At 41.4% G+C, this 22,198-nt stretch overlaps 1 protein-coding gene across 1 annotated transcript in view; it reads right to left on the bottom strand.

Annotated features, from left to right (window-relative positions):
• Positions 1-22,198, bottom strand: part of LOC127620171 (SH3 and cysteine-rich domain-containing protein 2-like) — a 49,205-nt gene that overhangs the window by 587 nt on the left and 26,420 nt on the right. The window contains exons 4-10 of the mRNA XM_052093291.1: positions 19,193-19,265; positions 17,539-17,651; positions 16,699-16,771; positions 14,649-14,698; positions 14,380-14,459; positions 14,141-14,192; positions 223-360 (exon numbers count right to left, since the gene is read on the bottom strand). Of these exons, the coding sequence (XP_051949251.1) occupies positions 223-360; positions 14,141-14,192; positions 14,380-14,459; positions 14,649-14,698; positions 16,699-16,771; positions 17,539-17,651; positions 19,193-19,265 (579 nt within the window). The remainder of the gene's footprint in view (positions 1-222; positions 361-14,140; positions 14,193-14,379; positions 14,460-14,648; positions 14,699-16,698; positions 16,772-17,538; positions 17,652-19,192; positions 19,266-22,198) is intronic.

Here is a 22,198-nt window from a genome sequence, read left to right as displayed (position 1 = left end):
GACAAGAACAGTCAACTACTGTAGATTGAATCAGGGAATTTGTTTTGCCATTAAATGATCTGATGTAATGTGAAAAGATATACAATACAAATAAATTCTGTAAAAAAAGTATTTCATTTACTTAAATGTACTTAAGTGACCCGCCCAACACCCCCCCTCCCCCTCCAAACACACACAGAAAAGATAAACATTTAAAATGAGTTTATTTAGAAGGAATGTTACCTGAGCCTCTTTAACAGTCATGTGACCCAGCTCTTTGTTGCCATGGACACCTTGCATCACCTTCCAGACTCTCTCACCTGGGCGCACTCGCTGCACAAAATTAGCTGGGAAGAATCCAACTCTATCACCACATTTACCCTGCACACAAGAGAACAATATGTATCCCTCTTAAAGGTGCTGAAAGTGATTTTTTTATGAAATAACATGAAGAGAACACATTTCATATCACTAATGAAATATCACACCTGTCTCTGTAACAGCCCTAGGCTTGGTAAACAGTGGGGGAATAGATATCCATGGGCTGCAGTCTGATCCTTTGCTTAGCCAATTTAGAAGACCATCTGCCTGTCAATCATTGTACGGGTTCACAGGCCAGCACATACAGTCATATGCTCGTATAAATGCCCATACAGTGTCCTGCTCCCACAAAGCACACAGGATCAGAAAGCAAAATGCTCTGTGAAACCCTCTGCACTCTATCTGCTCCAAGACAACAGTCTCTAGTGTGTGTGTGTGTGTGTGTGTGTGTGTGTGTATGTATCTGAAATATGGGGTTTTGGAAAGAGGGTCGTGGCTAATTCAACGGCTTCTCTGGTAGAAGTTCCAGAATGGCTAAAATAATTTACAGCACATTTAACCACCTAAATGTTTAACATTAAGATACATTTATTGGTAATTATTCAATTTAACTGTGTTGTCTTTTCAATTTGAAAACAGCTACTCCAGGTTTAGGGCACTCTTTGCTTACAAAAGTTACTGAGCAGAATTATGTGGAGGCGTACCTCCAAACATTCAAGATCATTGCGGAGTTTGAAGGCTGGGTACAAGAAAAGTGGGCAACGATCACCTATTACTCTCTCCTGCCCGACTCCACAGCTGACTATGAGGCTTTGAAAGGAGAGATTTTAGAGCATATTGGCTTGTCACTTGTCCGAGCAGCACAGCTGGGTGTTTGAACACAGTGAGTCTATTAGAGCCCAGACATCCAAGCTGGCTCGTATCACTGACTGCTGGCTTCTCTCGGGGCAGGCCACCACTGGGAATGTAGCTGAAAAGGTCCTGGTTGATAAAATTGTCAGAAGCTTGCCACTCAACAAAAGGAAGGCTGGCCGAGCCACACAGGAGAGAGAATATAGGGAGCGGACTCTGTCATTTCCCCAAAGGGTCAACCTAGAGCGGCGCAAGCCAGATAAAACCTATAGCATAGCAATAGGACCCCAGGATGAAAAGGTATGGCTGGTCGGCTGCACCTTGCATGAAGATGTGTTTACTTAAGAGCCAGGATGGACCTCCATCACTGAACATCAGATCCTCATGCCATCTGGGGCCATAATCAGGCAGTGGCCCTACAGAATTCTGAGGCTTGCAGTCAGGCTATCGAGGACAAGATACAGATAAAGCTGCAGATGGGGGTCATAGAAGAGTCCAAAATCCCTTGACCCTATTGTAATGGTTAAAAACCAAATGGAACATACCAGTTTTTAGGAAACTAAATGATATCTCAAAGTTTGATGGATACCCCATGTCCCGGGTCAACAAGCTCATCTACCGTCAAGGGAAGTTCAATTTTATGTTAACGCTGAACCTGACAAAGCAGAACTGCCAGGTGCACCTTAGACCCTGTTTCCACCTGGTATTAAGATGTTAAACGGGGTCTAAACAATTTTGTGATCGGATCACAAAAACCACATACGCTAATCTGTTCTGTATGTGTCACAGCAGCAGTGAAGTGCCACCCCTCACCTGTCAATCAACTGCTGCACTAAAACAACAATTTAAAGTTTGCTGGTAACGAGCATCTTTAAAAGGAAATAACCATCCGATCGGAAAATTAAAAAAGTTGGATACGTACACAATTACAAGAGCTTCATGTATCTTCTTTAGTGTGTCTGATATCAACACAGATGACAAGCATGAAAACCTGATGCACTTTCAGGCAATCCACTAAAATAACGGATAATTCTGCTTGACATTGCATTTGTGCTTGGAGTAAATTTCAATCACATCTGGGAGAAACAGTGTGCAATTTTTTCGTGCTTTCTTTGACTTTTCTGACTTTGTTGTGCTTTATTATCATCCAGTAACATGCTGACAGAGTGATTGATGTATGTCATCATGAAGCAGAGACCCTCCACTCCAAATCCAAACACAAATGGTCACAGGAAACACATTTAAGTGACCAGGTGTAAACAGCAATGTGTCTCACCTGTCTACATGTGATTGGATCACCTGAGATGGATCTTTATACCAGGTGAACACGGGGCCTTACTCCAGCACAAAAAAAAAGTCCTTTAGAAACCGTACTGGATTCTGGCAGTGCTATGCCCTATTGTTTGGCTGCATAGGGCACCTGCCACATTTCAGCAGATGATGAACATCATCTTAAGACCTCACCAACAGTATGCAGCAGCTTACCTAGATGATGTCATGATTCACTATGACCACCTCCTGTGACTCCGGAAGGTGCTGGGTGACCTCCATAAGGCTGGACTCAACCCAAACTCAAAATCAGAAGCACGCTACCTTTGTTAACTTTTAACAAAGTTCCTGATCATGTCAGTGCTTCATTATACAGTATGTTTGAGCAGCACAAATCACAATACGATGCAGGCTTTGCAAAGAAACTTTTACTGAAAGATCAGGCAGTGCCATCTATTCTGAACCAGACAGAAATGCAGCAACTAAGTATCCAATTTCATTAGAATGTTATTGTTGCATCTGTTAATGACTAATGAAGCGGACATTAGGGTCTGCCACTGGGACTCCCTGCTGTGTTGATGGTTCCAGCAATGGAAAAAAGGTCCAAGTGAAGTCTCTTCAAGTGACCAATGAGGTTCTTTTACTGAAGAACTGACAAGATGTCAAGCTGATCTGAACGTCTTAATCGCACTCAGCTGTCTATCATCATAAACATTGATTGTAATCCATAGTGGTTCTGTCACAAAGCGTTTCTTTCCCTGCATTTTTCCCTACAAAAATGACTAATGAAATCAGAAAGCATGACAGTCTGTTTTTATGTGTCACACCCTTTGGCCAAAACAAGTTGTTTTGAGTCTGCCAGTGTGGCACCAGCTTAACTTGAGCTACAGCTGGATACATGATTATCAATCTTTTAAATTCATAGCATTTGTTAGTCTGGACTATTTTCACTGTTGTCAGATTTACATTTTATCACATATATTACATATTACATTTGACATTTATTTATTTATATCACCAAATCTTGGTTGTATGTAAGTACTGGGGAGCAACAGTATCCCATGAAATGAACTCTCAAATCCTAATGGTTGAGGCGCATGACAGAACACGCACTCAACCATGACGTCACTGGGTGTAGAATAACCTCCAAGATCTGTCTGGGCATTGTTTCCAGTGGCATTACGTGTAATGTCTAGATGCAGCTCTGCTGCTCTCAGGTATAGCCTCGTTGCACAAGCAAGTAACGTGCGACTTGCAACTTTGGCCATACAATCTCCATCTCACTAGATGAGTTGAGATTTGCTCTGTTGTAATCCAACCACGTTGGACTGTTGTGTATTTCCGCCATCGTGGGTGAGACCATTTATTCTAATGGAGAGTTTATCCATTATTGAACCAAAGACCGTCGGACAGTTTACGAGCCGTTCACCGCATTTCTGAGTGATAAACTAACAGTTGCCTTTTCCCCCCATGATCGCAGAAACCAGCTTCTGTGCGATCACTCTTCTCTCTCTTGTGCTAACTGCACACACACGCAAACATACCCACACACATTTGGCTAGTAGATAACTTGGCGATAAAGCTCAACTTTGTCTCCAAGTTATCATACAAGTGGAGACACACGCTAAATGAGCAGACACCATTAACCAGCCTCTCCCCACTCACATTCGTGGCCATATTCTCTGGCCGGAAACCTCACATGACGTACTATCCACGAGAACCACGTCCGCCATTTTGTGCACTTCACTCCTTACACACACACACACACACACACACACACACACACAAACAATAACTACCTCTCATGAATTATAGGCTTATTGTGTTGCCATATCTAATAATGTTACTTATTAGTTTGTAGTTGGAAGTTAGAAGTTTATTGACTGCATTATAGTGATTATTAATTTATATTACTACATCAATAAACTTTGTTATACTTTAAGGAGATTTAAAAACACATTTAAGTGATTCTAATCAATGTTCTATTGATTTTAATAGTTAATAATTACCTTTGATAATCCGAAAACTGGACTTCAAATTTCTCAATGCCGACCCGCTGTTTACAAACACGCCATCGGAGCCCTTTGTCTGGGCAGCCCGGCTGCGGAAATGGAGAAGGAAAAGGGGAAAAAGAGCCGTCGTTCTCATCAGGGTAAGCCGTCGTGCATATCGTCCCCCGCTACCCAGTATTCTACTGGCAAACGTTCAGTCTCTGGACAACAAGCTCTGCGAGTTGAGCTCCAACGAGAGACGAGGGACTGCTGCATTATCTGCCTTACAGAAACTTGGATGTCTGCGGAGATTCCAGACTCAGCAATCGAACACGCGGGGTTCTCCGTGCACTGAGCGGACAGAGCAAAACATGTGTGATCAGAGGAACGTAGATTTTTTTAAGTCTTTCTGCTCTCCTGATTGGGAATTTCTCATGCTTCTGTGTCGACCATTCTGGCTACCAAGGGAATTCACCGCAGTCATTATCACTGCTGTGTACATCCCCCCACAAGCCGACACAGACCGGGCACTCAAGGAACTGTATGGGAGTATAAGTGAGCAGGATACCGTGCACCCTCAGCCCACGTTCATTGTGACGGCATTCTGGGCAACGTCATGTGTGGCTGGTGTTTTTACAGACATTTTCAACCTGTCCCTCTCCTTGTCTGTAGTCCCCACATGCTTCAAAACGTCCACCATTGTGCCTGTACCAAAGCAATCAAAAATCACTTGTTTAAATGACTGGCGTCCTGTTCCTCTGACCCCCATCATTAGCAAATGCTTTGAGAGGCTAATTAGAGATTACATCTGCTCTGTGCTTCCCACCTCACTGGACCCATTGCAGTTTGCCTACCGCAACAACCGCTCCACTGATGATGCCATTGCATCTACAATACACACTGCTCTCTCCCACCTGGAAAAAATGAACACATATGTGAGAATGTTAGACTACAGCTCAGCATTCAACACCATAGTGCCCTCCAAGCTTGATGTGAAACTCCGGGCTCTGGGCTTAAACAGCTTGCTGTGCAGCTGGATCCTGGGCTTCCGGCCAGGCAGATGTCAGGTGGTTAGAATGGGCAGCAACATCTCCTCATCACTGACCCTCAAAACTTCTCAGCCCACTCCTGTATTCCCTGTACACACATGACTGTGTGGCAACACATAGCTCCAATGCCATCATTAAGTTTGCTGACGATACGACGGTGGTAAGTCTGATCACTGACAATGATGAAACAGCCTACAGAGAGGAGGTGCACACTCTGACATGCTGGTATTAGGAGCACAACCTCTCCTTCAACGTCAGTAAGACCAAGGAGCTTGTAGTGGACTTCAGGAGGAAAGACAGAGAACACAGCCCCATCACCATTAATGGAGCACCGGTGGAGAGTCAGCAGTTTCAAGTTCCTCTGTGTCCACATCAATGGGGAACTCACATGGTCCATCCACACTGAGGCCGTTGTGAAGAAGGCACACCAGCGCCTCTTCTTCCTGAGACGGCTGAGGAAGTTTGGAATGAACCACCATATCCTCATACGGTTCTACACCAGCACTGTAGAGAGCATCCTGACTGGCTGCATCACCACCTGGTATGGCAATAACACTGCCCACAACCGCAAAGCCCTGCAAAGGGTGGTGCGAACTGCCAGACACATCATCGGAGGTGAGCTTCCCTCCCTCCACGACATATATACCAGGCGGTGTGTGAAAAAAGCTCGGAGGATCATCAGAGACTCCAACCACCCGAGCCATGGGCTGCTCTAAGTGCTACCATCAGGCAGGCGGTATCGCAGCATCAGGACCCGCACCATCAGACTACATGACAGCTTCTTGCCCCAAGCAATCAGACTTTTGAACACTTGATCTCTCACGAAAAATATACATCAGAACTTTTTTTTTAATACACTTTATATTTTTATTTTATTTTCATTGTATATGTATTCTATATTGTGTGTATATTATTATTGTGTTGTGTAATTATGTGTACATTTGATATGTAAATTGTGTTGTGTAAATATGTTGTTTATTGTAAATTGGTATATGTCTCGTCACTGTCATGACTGCTATGTTGCTCGGAACTGCACACAAGACTTTCACCCACAGTTGCAATTGTGTATATGGTCGTGTGACAATAAAGTGATTTGATTGATTTGATTTGAATGCAAACTTTTACATCAATGGAAGATCGCTTTTGTCCTGATATTCCCAGCCAAATTGAGAATAGATGCTAAGGATGGTCATAAAACATTCACATGCCCTCATCAAGCGATGTCCTCCATAAAGTCAATGGAGTGATTAAGTAATTTGCTTGCACTCATGTCGCAGCCGAGTGGACCCGCACACTGAACATTTGCTTGACTGTTTGAAGAATCTGCACACTTTTTTGAGCTGGAGTTTATTTTGTAGAGTAACACACCTTCAGGACTGTTTTATGGATAAACCTACAAGCTCTTTGTGTTTATTCCGCCTATTGGCTGGAGTTTGTTTTATTGATTATCTTTTGCTGTCTAATTCTGTCTCACAACATTTTTATAGAAACATCGGACTTGAGCAATCTGATGGAAAAGTTGTCGCAGGGTCTCAGGGTATATGTCAAATGTTAATATGAGTCTCTCTCCATGTGGAATGTGAATGGTTTGGGGCACCCCATATAAAGGAAGGTTATTTCTCTTCTTAAGCATAAGAAATATGATCTTGCGTTTCTTCAAGAAATGCACCTTTCTCTGCAGGAAGCTGAGAAATTTGGAAAGATATGAGGTGGGCATTTTTTTAATAGTGCTGTCTCGAGTAAGATCAGGGGAGTCATTACACTGATAAGTATACACATAAAATTCAAATGTCTCAAACTGAGTAAAGATAAATTAGGAAGAGTCATTATTGTTTTAGCTGAAATTCAGGGACAAAGTCTTATTTTGGCTAATATGAATGCACCTAATGATGATGATCAGGACTTTTTTATAGATCTTGAATGGATGTTGCAAGTCACTGGCACCCCTCATTATATAAAATTGGGAGGAGAGTTTAATCTTTTGATGGACTCAGTCCTTGTTAATAGTGAAGAAAAAGTGTGCAAACCCCCTAGAGCAACACTGATGCTTCAAAGAATGTGTAAAAATCTTGGTCTTATAGATTTATTGAGACTATTGAACACATCTGGTAGGGACTATAAATTTAATTCCATCAGTCCATAAGATTTAATCTAGAATTTGTTTTATATCCAAGTCCGTCATTTCATCTGTTGTTTATTGCACAATTGGAAACAACTGGAAACATTTTAGTCTCAGATCTGAGAGTGGTGTGTTTAGAGGTGTTGCCAAATATGGAGAAAAGAAATCATATTGTTGTCACATTAATGTATCCCTTTTGCAAAATCCTGAATTCCAAAATATGCTAAAGGCTGAAATCAATGTCTATATGCAGACCAGCTGGTCCTCAGTGTCCTCTGTGGGCAGTGGTGGACAGTAACGAAGTAAATGTAATTCATTACTGTACTTAAGTAGCTTTTTTGCGTATCTGTACTTTACTTAAGTATTTAAATTTGGGGAGACTTTTACTTTAACTCCACTACATTTCAAAGTCAAATATCTTACTTTTTACTCTACTACATTTTCAAAATCAGTCGTTCCTTTTTATTTATGAGTGGATAAAAACGTAACTGTTCAAACGAGCCACCAATCACAGTACAGCGTGCGCGCTTTGTTTTGAACTTGCCTTGGCGGCATCTACTAAGCGCAAACCAGGGGTGCGTTTCCCAAAAGCATCGTTAGCCAACTATGGTCGCAAGTTCCGTCGTTATCATCATAGTTCAACGAGTCGGTGTTTCCCGAAACCATCGTTCCAACGAACATTCGCAAACAGCATCGCAGAATTGTGTGGTTGGAACAACAGCTCTCGACCTGTGGTTAGAAGCAGAGTTTCTTGTTATTATAACATGTGGGCTTAAATTATTATCTTGAGCCAAATAAGCAAAATGACATTCAGTACAATCAGTATCTTTTATTTAGAAGACATACAAATGTCCTTTATGTCTTTTAGTTTGTCAATAGATTTAAAGCACCGTTTTTGAAGAATGCGCATGTGTGAATGTGCTCTAGTGCGTAAGAACGAGCCTATGATTGAATCTGGAAATAAAGCAAATAACTGAGAAAAATATGAGATAGTCCTCAGATGACATGTCCGTAATTTATAGCAAAACATCTAGCATTAATTCGATCGCAAACAGATTAATTAAAAGTAGTTTTTACTCCACCACATGTGTGACATCATTAACCAACGTGGTTGAACAACCAATTTGCGACAATACGGTTTCGGGAAACAGTCGTGACTAGCAAGTTGATTTCTTCAACAGTGCATCATACTACGGTAGTGGAGCAGCAAGTTACGTCGTTGTATGGGAAACGCACCCCAGAGCCGTTAAATATGAGAGTTGCGAACATAGACGGTTGCAACAGTGATCTCGCCGCCGCGCGGTCACGTGATTCGTGTAGCTCTCAATAGTTCCAAACAAATTGGGTTGCCAATGATTTTAAGCGGGGCAGAGAGCAGCAGCTATTATTGCAGCAATTATCGGTAAATATTGACGCATAATGTACATTGCTTATTATGTTGACACTAAAATGACTTGCATATAATAGCATTTTTTTTTCTGGGGAGTAGCAGAAACACTGCATTAATACGTTTTTGTGTTTAATTTTGGAGGGAAATTGGCTGCTCCCATAACATAGAATATATATATATTCTATGTATGTGTATGCTACAGCACACATACATAGAATATATATATATACATAGAATATATCTATATATATATATATTCTATGTATGTGTGTCGTAGCGTGTGTGTGTATATATATATGTGTGTGTGTGTGTGTATATATATATATATATATATATATATATATATATATATATATATATATATATATATATATATATATATATATTTAATGGTGTTGTGCAGGTTTATGTGAATGTATCATAACATTAGGATGTTAATAATTATGACCATAGACACTTGAGAAAAATATATACACTAAATACTGTAAATGTATTATAACTTATGGGAACAGTCCCCTTCCCTCCAAAATGAAACACACAAAAAATTTATTCAATTCAAATATATATATATATATATATCTGACTAATTAACATCATTTTATTAATAGATTGGTGTGCCAAGAGTGACATTAGTCTTCATGTAGACTGAGTTAAGCAAGAGTCTTGTGACAAATTATAATAGGACATTATGGCCATAAAAAAATCATAGTACTTGGATACTTAAGCACATTTGAAGGCAAATACTTTTGTACTTTTACTCAAGTGAATGTTTAAAGGCAGCACTTCTAATTTTCCTTGAGTAATATTTTACCTTGAGTATCTTTACTTTAACTCAAGTACATGGTATGTGTACTTCGTCCACCACTGTCTGTGGGCATGGCTTGGGAGGCATTTAAGGTGGTTCTTACAGTATGCCTCATTCACCAAAAAATCCAAAGCACAACTTGTGCAATTGGAAGGGAATATTGAAAGTGCCGAGGCAGAGCTGAAGCATCAAATGTCGTCTAATGGCCTAAGGGAATTGACCCGATTGAAACAATTTTGTTGCAAAAGGTGTAATTTTGGCTATTCAGGGCAAGACAGTCATACTTTGAGTCAGGGGACAAGGCAGGGAAACTTCTGGCTATATATATTTATAAAAGAGAGAGTTTATTTCTACCATACACTCAGTGAAATTAGCTGGTGGTGAAATATTTACCTCAGTCATTGATATTAAAAATGCTTTTAATGAAATATTAATCTCTATAGTTACACATCTTTGTCTACTGATGAGGATATTAAAAACTTTGTGGAACCAATAGAACTTTCTTAACTGATGACCGAGCAAAGGAATTCTCTTGATTATGAGATAACCTTGGAGGAGCTTGGCAAGGTAATTAAGGCCTTGCCTACAGGCAACGCTCTAGGGCCAGGGGGCTTTGTCGCTGAATTATTTCGATCTTATGCTACAGAACTGGCTCCACTTTTGCTAGAAGTTTATATAGAATTATTAAAGAATGGAAAGCTTCCTCCAACCATAACACAAGCCCGGATCAGTCTGATTCTTAAAAAAGATCCAGTAAATTACATAGTCCGATTGACAAATGTGGGCTAGGTCTACCCAAAATTTTCTTTTATTATCATGCATTCAGGCTCAGACATTTGGCTCATTGGTCACTTCCACCTGAGCCCCTCCCTGGTTTTGGTATTGAACAGGAAGTTATTGCCCCTATTTCAACATTGCAAAGCCTTTCTATCAAACTAACCAGAGAAGTTACACCCCGTTATTTCACATATGGCTGAGCCCAAAATTATGTATTAATAAGTCCCCTTTCTGCTGGACAGGGTGGATTGTGAGGGAGGTTAATATGTTTGGTAACATTTATGAGAATTGTGTTGAGTGTTGAGGTCCTTTGAAAATATGGTTCAACATTTTGGGATTCCCAGGTCTCAATTCTTTAGGAATTTACAGCTGCGCAACCTGCTCTGTACTATTTTTGGGAGTAGCATACACCCCCCCTAAAGTGGCAGACACTTTGGGAGTGGTGATTACTGCTTTTGGAAAAGGTATTACTCCCTGCTATTTCAGAGCCTGGGGTATGGAGCTTTAACTTCGATCAAGAGATTATGGGAGAAAGATTTAAACTTGGTCTTGGAGGAGGAAGTGTGGGCTAATATTCCAAAAAAAGTCAAGTCTACATCTAGAGACCCTAGAGAGTCCCACCTGCTGGTGATGCCAATCAGAAGATGGGGACAACACTCATGTTTTTTGTGGTGTGTAAAGATCCAAGAATTTTGGTTGAGGGTTCAGAGATTTATATGTGACGTATTGGGCACTCAAATTTCATTTTGCCCCAGACTCTGTATTTTAGGCAATGGGATGGTCATTAATATAGGGAATAAATACATAACAAATTGGGTCCTAGCCAGTGTTATGATCGGCAGACAGATTATTTAGTGGATGGAAGTCGGCTGGAGCCCCCTCGTTTCAAGAGTGGCACACAGAGATGGGCATTTGAAAGAATGTCATATAGAAGGCTAGGTAACATGGATTTATTTCATAAAAATGGGGCAACTATTTAGCCTTTTTATAAGGTTCTCGGAGAGGGGCAGTGGAGGCAGATTTGTAGTTTTAAATGTATGATTTTTAAGTGTTTCCGCTTGTCTGTTTTAAAAAAAAAAAAGTTTTATGCGTGTGTGCTTTCATTTTGAGTTGGACCACTGGATGTTAGTATTGTGTGTGTGTGTGTGTGTATCATAATTTGACACTGTGTGTGTATGTTCTGTTTCTTCAATCCTGTTTTTTGAATCAATAAAATGTTAATATATAAAAAATAATTGTTATGTACTTATACAAGAATAACAAGAATGAAATTGGCGTCCAACATTAGGAAATCAGGCCCTTCCTATCAGAGCATGCTACACAACTCCTCGTCCAAGCTCTTGTTCTATCCAGGATGGACTATGTTCTTCTGGCAGTCTTTCCAGAATGTACTGTCAAACCTCTGCAATTGATCCAGAATGAGGCAGAGAGAGTAGTCTTCTCGACCCAAAGAGAGCACACAGCAGGCCTCTCTTCATCAAATGGCAATGGCTGCCAATAGTTGCTCATGTTAAGTTCAAGGCATTGACGCTTGCTTACATAACAACCACTAGCTTCGCATCCCACTATATAAACTCACAACTTCAGACTTATGTGCCCTCCAGAAGCCTGCATTCTGCTGGTAAATGGTGCCTCGTGGTGCCATTTCATAAAGGCACAAATTCACTGTCCCGGACCTTGACTATTAAACAGCACCTTTTTCGTGAACACCTAACCCATTCATACTAACGCACTACCTTCATGTTCTTTAAAGGAGACCTATTATGCCCCCTTTAACAAGGTGCAATATAAGTTTCAGGTGTCCCCAGAATGTGTCTGTGAAATGTCAGCTCACAATACCCCACGGATAATTTATTAAACCATGTTAAAAATGCCTCATTGTGTTCCTTGCCACAGTCGCTTTCAGCTTGCTCACTGGGGTTATTAATACAATTATTATTTAATTACTTATTTTTATACACAATTAACAATCGTATTTTATCTAATTACACAATTATGATTCATCAACATTATAGACATTATAGTTTTATTGTCTGTCAATGCCTGATCTTCTGCAAAGCTGCTTTGAAACAATGTGTGTTGTGAAAGGTGCTATACAAATAAAATTGACTTGACATGACGACTCTTTTTGGGTGGAATCAAAAACACACAGATTTTGTGTGTCTCTTTAAATGCAAATGAGCTGCTGCTCCCTGCCCCCAACATAGCTCTGGTCTCCGTGAATACAATCAGAGAAAATGGTAACTTTAGCTGCATTATCCGTGGAATCAGCTAACAAGCAAATTCAGCTAACAAACATTCACAAAATATAAAGTGTGATAATTACATCTTCAGTATATAAAGCTGGAAGACGAACAGTTGGTACTGATCCATGCTTGAGAATCAACTTTTTTTGAAAATCCTGCTTTATATTGACACTCATTCACAAAGCAGTCCTCTTTCTCTCTCTCTCTCACACACACACACACACACACACACACACACACACACACACACACACACACACACACACACACACACACACACACACACACACACACGTTGTGTTTCCATGTTTTATGAGGACTTTCCATAGATATAATGGTTTTTATACTGTACAAACTTTATATTCTATCCCCTAAACCTAACCCTACCCCTAAACCTAACCCTCACAGAAAACTTTCTGCATTTTTACATTTTCAAAAAACATAATTTAGTATGATTTATAAGCTGTTTTCCTCATGGGGACCGACAAAATGTCCCCACAAGGTCAAAAATTTCGGGTTTTACTATCCTTGTGGGGACATTTGGTCCCCACAAAGTGATACACACACACACACACACACACACACACACACACACACACACACACACACACACACACACACACACACACACACACACACATCCTTATTACTCCAACAACTTGTTAGAAACAGACAAAGCTGTCATATCTAGTCCTAAAGTGTGGTTTTCAAATTAGTAACAGAGGTTTGGACACATCTGTCCAAAAAAGTTTTTTTTGGGACAGTCCTTTTTTTCCTCCCTTTTTATTTATTTACATGTTCATTGAACTGCTTTATAAAAGTAATATCACAGAATTGCAGTCATGCTGTATTTGTCCATCTATCAGCATGGCTATGATTACTTTCGGCACTTGGCCTACGGCCGAATCACTGCCATGCTGAGAGCTTGATATACAGCACTCTTGCTCATATGATACTGCTTAAGCATGTATTTAGGATACATATAATGTTAGCAGTGAAATTAGCCTTAGCAAGACAAAGATGTCGGCCAATTTATTTCAAGAACTTTTAAAGGTAATTTCCATCAGCAGCATTTCAATCATTGATAGAATTCTGTTAAACACAATACAGAATTTGAGATGTGCTGGAATTGACACAGTGGTGGGAATTTTCAGAAGACATTATTCTCCTGTGATGCATGTACATACACTGTTGGACATTGTTAGTAGAAAAATTTAATAACCTAGTGAGAGTTTGTAAATTGTTTTAAAAAGTGCCCAAGGTAGAAGAGAACCCTCGGGCACTAATGTAATATTTCTTAAAAAGTTTACTGCTGTGATATTGTTGAGGATAAACTACTTACCTTCCACCACTCTTCATTAGAATCATCAATCACCTGAACTCTGTCACCTGGACTGTGTTTAAAAGAGATACAAAATTATATATGTAGGTGTGTTCCAAACCATCTGACACACATCACATAGACTTATCTACTTGTATGTGTATTTGCAGAATTACTGTTCCCTTCCCATTTGTAAAGAATGTGTGGTCTGGTGCTTGAAGACATTATCACAGACACACACACACACACAATAGACTCACTGTAATTCAAGGTCATTTTGCTCTTGAGGGAGGAACTTGTAAAGCGCAACATAGGTATGAAAAGAGTGAACTTTAGGAACCTGAAGAGGGAACACAGAGAGCGCTTATTCTCTGTTTTCATATATTTGCAGGATGATCAGATCATGAAATTAAGAAATAATGCAAAAGTTAGTGAGGCATGAGAGTTAATTCAGTTTATCTCCATTTAACAATTTGTGCCATAACTGCTGAAAGACTATTACAGACTGAACACAGCAATGTCACTGTACCTTTGATATCTCCTCCAGCTCAGAGTTCACATTCTCAGGAACACACACATCTGTGAATTAAACAGACACGGTGTCATAATGTTTGGAACTGTATTACTATCTCTCTATTGGAATTTGGTATGTGTGGCAGCGGGGGCATGGTCAAGCGTCCATCCGGAGAGAGTGAAAGCGGTAAGGATGCTTGTACCTGAGCTAAATTATGTATAACACCTGTTTATAATGGAGAGAGCGATATATAAGCAGCCACATCACCAGCAGTGAGGAGGAGACTGGGTCAAGAACCTTACTGTGGAAGTGGTAAATTAAAAGTTATCTACCTGTGTTGGAAGTATCCAGCTCCAGTGTAACAAAGAAGGACAACTGGAACTGGATTCTTCCAACATAGATAGATAACTTTTAATTTACCACTTCCCTGGTTTACAGCTTCACAATAACTTAACAGCTTCACAGGCACGTAGTCACAAAAAAACATTTGTTTCACATTAACATCTCAGCTTCAGAGTAAGGCTCTTGACCCAGTCTCCTCCTTGCTGCTGGTGACGTGGCTGCTTATATTTTTCTCTCCCCGTGCTCACTGGAATTATAAACAGGTGTTTGTGCCCTTACCGCTTTCTCTCTCTCCAGACGGATGCTTGACTAAGTATGCTGCCACAGTATGGTAGCATAGTTGCTCTCTGTGTTGTATTTTGCTCTGTTCAGTGTTTCTTGTGCCACCATATCTAATGTGCTGCTATTCTGCAGTTCAACTCAAGGCTCAATCATTCTTCAATATCACAATTGGTCTTTGCAATCTAAAATCTAATTAGTAAAATCAAATGTTTTAATTTAGGTCTTACATTATGATTTAGTATTTACATTTTCATGAAAAATGTGTTTGCCTATGGCCCTTAGTCAGAGTAGTGCCATGTTTAATTTTTGAAGCAACAGAATTACAGTCTGTTCAAAAGGCTGAACGGTTGTTTAAAGTGGTGTTGATCGTTCAGCTGACAAAACATTGAATATACATCTTTCCAAAAGAACTGTTGTAAACAAATACCTCCAGAAATAATTCGATGTGATCTTGGACCTTTATACAGATTTATAAAGTGTGTACCATTGTATAGACTATAAGGGGGCTTTCACACTAGCACTTTTGGTGCGCACCCCGGTTCGAATGACGTCAGAGTTCGGTTCGTTTGGATGATGTGAACGCTGTCTTCCGAACTCGGGTGCGCACCCGCGAACCTTACTCGGGTCCGCTTAAAAAGGTGGTCTGGGGTACGGTTCATGTGAACTCCAGTACGGTTCGCTGCTGATATGAACGCAATCGAACCAAACCGCGGAAGTGAACCGCTATTGATGACGTATAATGTGGTCGTCAGTCTCACACGTGTCACTTTCAAAATGAGCGGAAAGGGTTTACTTGCGATGCGTCGCGCGCGTGTACACTTACCTTGACTAAAAGCGGGATTGACGCACACGCACTGCAAGCAGATAGATGATTTCTGCTTGCCTTCGCAAAAATTGTCTTCGGCGGACAGCCCGCTGTCTTTGAACGATTTCAGTATTTTTGCGGCAGACAGACGCTAAGTGTGTTTCTGTATCTTGATGTTGAAAACAAAACCAAAGGTTAAAAAAAGAAGAACAAATGTGAACCGAGCAAGTCTATTCATTGAATTTTGACGCTTTTCATTTCAGCGGTTATCAAGCAACACGATTACGCACCAGCTGCAGCTTGATGATGCAAGCGTACCGCGGTTCGGATACAAATATATAATGTGAACACAGTCCATCGGGGGGAGGGGGGAACAATCGAACTCAGGTTCGGAACAGGCAATCGAACCAAGTGTGAAAGCCCCCTAAGTCTCTGTTTTCATCAGCACAACATTTAATTTGGCATCTACCTTGACTAAGAGAAACTATAATCTAAAGAATGAAAAACTAGAATAATCTATAAAATACAAATCATTACAAGGAGTGCGCTCAAAATAAAACAAAATATGTGTTATTTACCATATAGCTGTCATATAAATCTTTCTATTTATAATGATCATTGTGTTGATTCTCTCACAGTTCTCTGTGTTTTCAGTCAGTTTCTCCTCCTCAGACACAATGTCATTCTTCTGCTGAGTTTCTTCTTCATCCTTAAAAACACAAACAATGTTTCACACAATAATGAAATAAAACATGAGATGAACATTCAGGAAAAAATCTATTGTTTGGAAACAGAATTAGAGAAACAAATCATACAGAAATGCCCAAAATATGAATCAATGAAGAATTTATTTGAAGAGGTTAAAGTTCAAGCTAAACTTGTAATAAATCTATTGTTGATTAATATTAATATTTAATATAGCTGAGGATCTCTGAGGAGCTTTCCAATGACACCTATGGACAAACACATGGTGAGTACTCATCTGCATTAAAGGTGCACTCAGTCATTTTTTCCTCATTAAAAAAGTTTAACTCCAAAAGACATGAATTGTAATATTGCTATATATGTAGGAAATCATGAGCACTCCCATGAAAATGAAGACTTAAGTCATATCAGGAACCTTATAAAAGCTGTTTTATTCTACATGGAGAGGTTCCGCACATGGGGGCTGCCATGTTAGAATCACTTGACCATCCGAATACTACTCGCTTAATCCCAGTCCTGTTATTGGACACTTTCACTCATTGATTAAAGTAATCATGGCTTACTGTGAATACTAAATTCTACAATGGTATCAGAAACTGAAAACTATAGATTTTAAATTATGCTGCATCCATGCCACTATGTGTCAGTGGAAGTACAAGATGATACAAAGACTTAGTGAGTGTACCTTTAAAGAGACGTCAGCATTTCAGATCTGTATTAGTACACACACACACCCACACACACACACACACACACACGGTATATACACACCAGGCTTTGGGTTGGAGATTCACAAAAACTACCAAAACTGGATTGGCCGGTCTGGGAGAGAGAGGTTCCAAAGCGCAGTGTAGCGTACACTGGATCAACCTGAACTCTTGACCCTATCACATCACACACACACACACACACACACACACACACACAAAAATAATGAGCACTGTACTTACACACTAAATCTATTCACACACATAGGCTTACACAGAACTGTATTCATAGCTGTGAGTAGGTAGAATGTATACTATAAACAATCCTTTCCTTGAGAATAATGCTGTTCTTTATTCTATACTCCAAATCAAACATTGGGCCTCATTCATGAAACTTTCATAAATATATTAAATTCTGAGTAATTTGCACATAAATTAGACCTTTCCAAAAACTATCCACCGGATTCATAAGTGTTTGTTAGTAAAACGTGTGTATGTTAGTGAAATCCAAACATTCGTAAAGAGGGGGCATGTGCTTGTTCATTCACAATTATCATAATCCACGCCCATGAAAACGCAATATGAGGAACCTTACTTACTAAGGCTTTTAACATTAATGCAAAACAGTCATAAAATAGTTTTTATGAATGAAGTGCCTTCATATCATAACATTTTGATTTAGCAAGCACAATAGCATCTCAAAGATGAAATGAGGACTTACTGTCATTGCGTGTTTTTGCTGTCATTGGAGGCTCTTTTGTGATTCAAACAGTCAATAACCAAGTCAATAAAAATGGTTTGACATGACTGTAAAAACAAATTTTAGTTCAAGCCAGCAGAAGGATGTCCAACACCATTAACAAGCTCTGGTTCAGTTCGCAGCACATCACCAGCATCATCTGTGAAATGTCTCAGGCAAATCATGATGGTAACAGTGAAATACAGTACTAGCAACTGGAAGAATCTTTAGAGAAAAGCTGTAAGATTACAAATTTGAAAGCTATACTTCAGTGTGCAGGCTTCTTCTATATTTTCCCAGCTGTACTATACTGTGTACGCACCTGCCCGTGACATGCATTTATTTAGGGGTTTAACAGCATTAGCACTGACCATACGTTATCATCTGAACACGATATACTGATGCCTATTCTAAATTATGACACCTAAATTATAGAGCTCATATCAAATAATAATAATAAAAAAACTATCCAACCAGTCACATTAAGAGGGCATTCATTTCTTCAAGAAATATCAAACACTTATGCTGACATTTGTTTTTTTAATTTATACTTTGAAAAAATAGGAAAAATAAATTCAAGCAGTAAAGAAAAATTTCTAATCACGTATAGGCTATATTGTTTTTTAAAAAGTAGCTTTTTTCAACTAAATTGTTATTTTTTAAGGTTAATTTCACAAATGTTATTATTAGTAAATTTTTTATTACTTATTCAAATTAACTTCTGTCAAAATTAATTTATAACAGTTTGCCTGAAAGAACACGATGTGTTCAGATGCGTTCAGAAACGCACTGTTTACACATGGTTGGGAGCAGGTGTAAATTTAATTCATTTCAACTAATGTATTTAAAATAAGAAAACTTTCAGAAATCCGATAATGTTTGTCAGAATGGCTTTACGAACAATTTACACAAATATTCGTTCTGCTTGTGTTCAATAAATCAGGCCCATTGTTTTGTCGGTATCCCACACATACTGTACCTTGTGTGTTAACCACACATATTTGATCATTGGTCAGCAAAGGTGAGCTCACGTTTCTTTTGAACATACCAGACTGAAAAAAAAACACAAAAGAAAAGATGAATCTTACCATAAATATAAATACTTAAGTATAAAGTTTAGGCTATACCATATTAGAAACTAAAACCTAGACATATACACAAATCACATAATGATGATGTTTTTATAGATACTGATTTAACAAGTGTTTCCCGTCTGTCGCTCACTTCGACGTTGTGTCAAGTGAAGCGACACTAGGGGACTTCCTTGAAGGCCTCGGTTACCTCTGAACTTGAGAAAAGGCCAATGAGAATTTGGCAGACAGAATTTGCATGTCCCTCCTCCAGACATAAGGGTATAAAGTGAGGGAATCATGCATCTGTTCATTCAGATTTCTTCTTCGGAGCCGAGCAGTTGTGCGATCAGCGAGCTGAGATCACTTACTGTTCCACTCACCTCTGCAGAGCGTATGCTGTTGAATCTATGGTGCATATCAGCGGCTTTCTCCCTCTCTGCACCTGGCCGTTTCGACAGCGCTGGTAAAAAAGTATTCATAAAAGAGTTTATTTTCTCTAAAAGAGCAATACACAGCTGGCATTGAACATCCTTTTCAGGACACCCCTCTCGCCCCTATGTAGTTCCTTGATGCGGTTGATTTCTCTCCGCTCCTGACGGTCATAGACACTGCCCTCAGCCCACCCCCCCCGTGTCGCTCCCTCTTGCCACAGGTACTAGGAGGTCCCCCAGGTGGACAGAGTGGTTGCAATCCACCTGTGTCCCGAGAAAACCGCCACCTGGCGGGATCACCCCTCCAAGGCCTGTAGGATGACGTCGTCACTGACCTCCAAAGCCTACATTGCCACTGGCCCTCCTGCAGGTTCACCAGGCCAAGTCACTGAAAGATCCACATTTGGGTAGTCCTGACCCCAATGTGTTGCAATAACTGCGCTCTGCGACCGACCACGCCCTCTGGGCCACGAAGGTCACTTGGGCAGGCAATGGCCATCCTCATGGTCCAGGAACGTCACCTATGGCTGAACCTGGTAGAGATGCGGGAGGTAGACAAAGCTCTCTTTCTCAATGCCCCCATCTCCCAGCTCGGTCTATTCAGCGACACCGTTGACGACTTCGCTCAGCAGTTCTCGGCGGTGAAGAAAAAGATGGAGGCCATTTCCCACATCATGCCCCGCCGCCATTCCACCGCCGAGGGCCGGTGTGCGGAGAAAGGTAAGTGCTTCGAGTCCTCTCTCAGCACCAAAGCCTAGGGATGCACTTTTGCCTCCTGATGCCACACTACCTGCTCTGCCCCGCTGCGAAGCCTTGCCAGGTATGTTAAAAACGAGTGTGCCTTTAGTGACCCTCCCATGGAGCTTGGACGCGTGGCTCTCACTTCCCAACCCGTCATGCTGGCTGGCCAGGACCATCCGACTCAGCTACGCGATTCAGTTCACCAAGCCCCCACCCCCTTTCACCGACATCCGCTTTACCTCTGTGTACGTCGAAGACGACAATACCATGCATGCAGAGACGTGTGGGTGCTGTGCAAGGTCAGGGAGGACAAGGAACAAGTCACTCTGTTGGCCCCCTACTGGCCCACACAGACTTGGTTCTCAGATCTCACGCTCCTCACGACAGCCCCTCCCTGGCAAATTCCCCTTGAGGAAGGACCTTCTTTCTCACGGACGGGACACACTCTGGCATCCGCGCCCAGACCTCTAGAACCTCCACATCTGGCCCCTGGACACAAAAGATCTAAGTGGCCTACCACCTGCTGTTGTAGAAACACTCCCTCTACCAGGCAACTTTATGCCCTGAAGTGGCGCATGTTCGCAAATTGGTGTTCTTCCCGATCTGATGACCCGCAGAGATGCGTAGTCAGGTCAGTACTCTCGTTTCTGCAGGAGAGGCTGGAGGGAAGGGTGTCCCCCTCCACCTTAAAGGTTTATGTAACCGTCATATCGGCTCACCACGACGCAGAGAACCCCCTTCGAGCCGCTAGAATCAGTCGAGCTCTAAGCCCTCTCTTTAAAGATGGCCCTCCTGATCGCACTCGCTTCCATCAAGAGGGTTGGGGACTTGCAAGCGTTCTCTGTCAGCGACACTTGCCTAGAGTTCGGTCTTGCAGACACCCATGTCATCCTAAAACAGCGACCGGGCTACGTGCCCAAGGTTCCTACGACCCCCTTCGGGGACCAGGTAGTGAACCTGCAAGCGCTGCCCCGGGAGGAGGCAGACTCAGGTTTTTTGTTTATGTGTCCGGTGCGTGCTATGCATACCTATGTGGACTGCACACAGAGCTTTACATGTTCTGAGCAGCTCTTTTTTCTGCATTGGTGGACAGCAGAAAGGGAACGCTGTCTCCAAACAGAGGCTTTAACACTGGGTCGTTGACGCCATCGCTTTGGCCTATCACACCCAGGCCGTGCCTGCCCCCTTTCAGGTTCGAGCACACTCAACGAGAAGTGTGGCATCCTTGTGGCCACTGGCCAACGGCACCACCCTAGCAGACATTTGCAGAGCAGAGGGCTGGGCAGCACCCAATATCTTTACAAGATTTTACAATCTCAGGGTTGAGTCGGTCTCGTCCATGTAGAACTCGGGAATGCAGAACGTCTGACCGGGTGTTCCGCTTGCACATAGCACCTTTCCCCTCCACTGAGGTGATCACGTGTGCTCTTTTCCCCCAGGAGATTCCACTAGATTCGTGCTCCCTGGATGTTCTTCCTCCCTAGCCCTCTGGTCCACGAATTCAGCGGAGGAATTTCCGAGAGAAAACGCGCGGCTGGCACGGCCTGCTCCCATGCTTGGCACGTCGCCTACCCTTCAGGATGCCGGGAACCTAAAAAGTTGATGGCGATTTTTGTGGGCCATTTGGGAAGTATATGTGCAGTCTGTTGCTTTGGTACGCAAATGCCTGCCTGCACCTGCATCAGCAGCACACATACACGGTTCAGAGCATGGCGTGATTGAATAGGGACCCCTAGTGTT

The sequence above is a fragment of the Xyrauchen texanus genome, chromosome 26, assembly GCF_025860055.1.
Source record: "Xyrauchen texanus isolate HMW12.3.18 chromosome 26, RBS_HiC_50CHRs, whole genome shotgun sequence".
Lineage (NCBI taxonomy): Eukaryota > Metazoa > Chordata > Actinopteri > Cypriniformes > Catostomidae > Xyrauchen > Xyrauchen texanus.
This window is presented reverse-complemented; position numbering and strand designations above follow the sequence as displayed.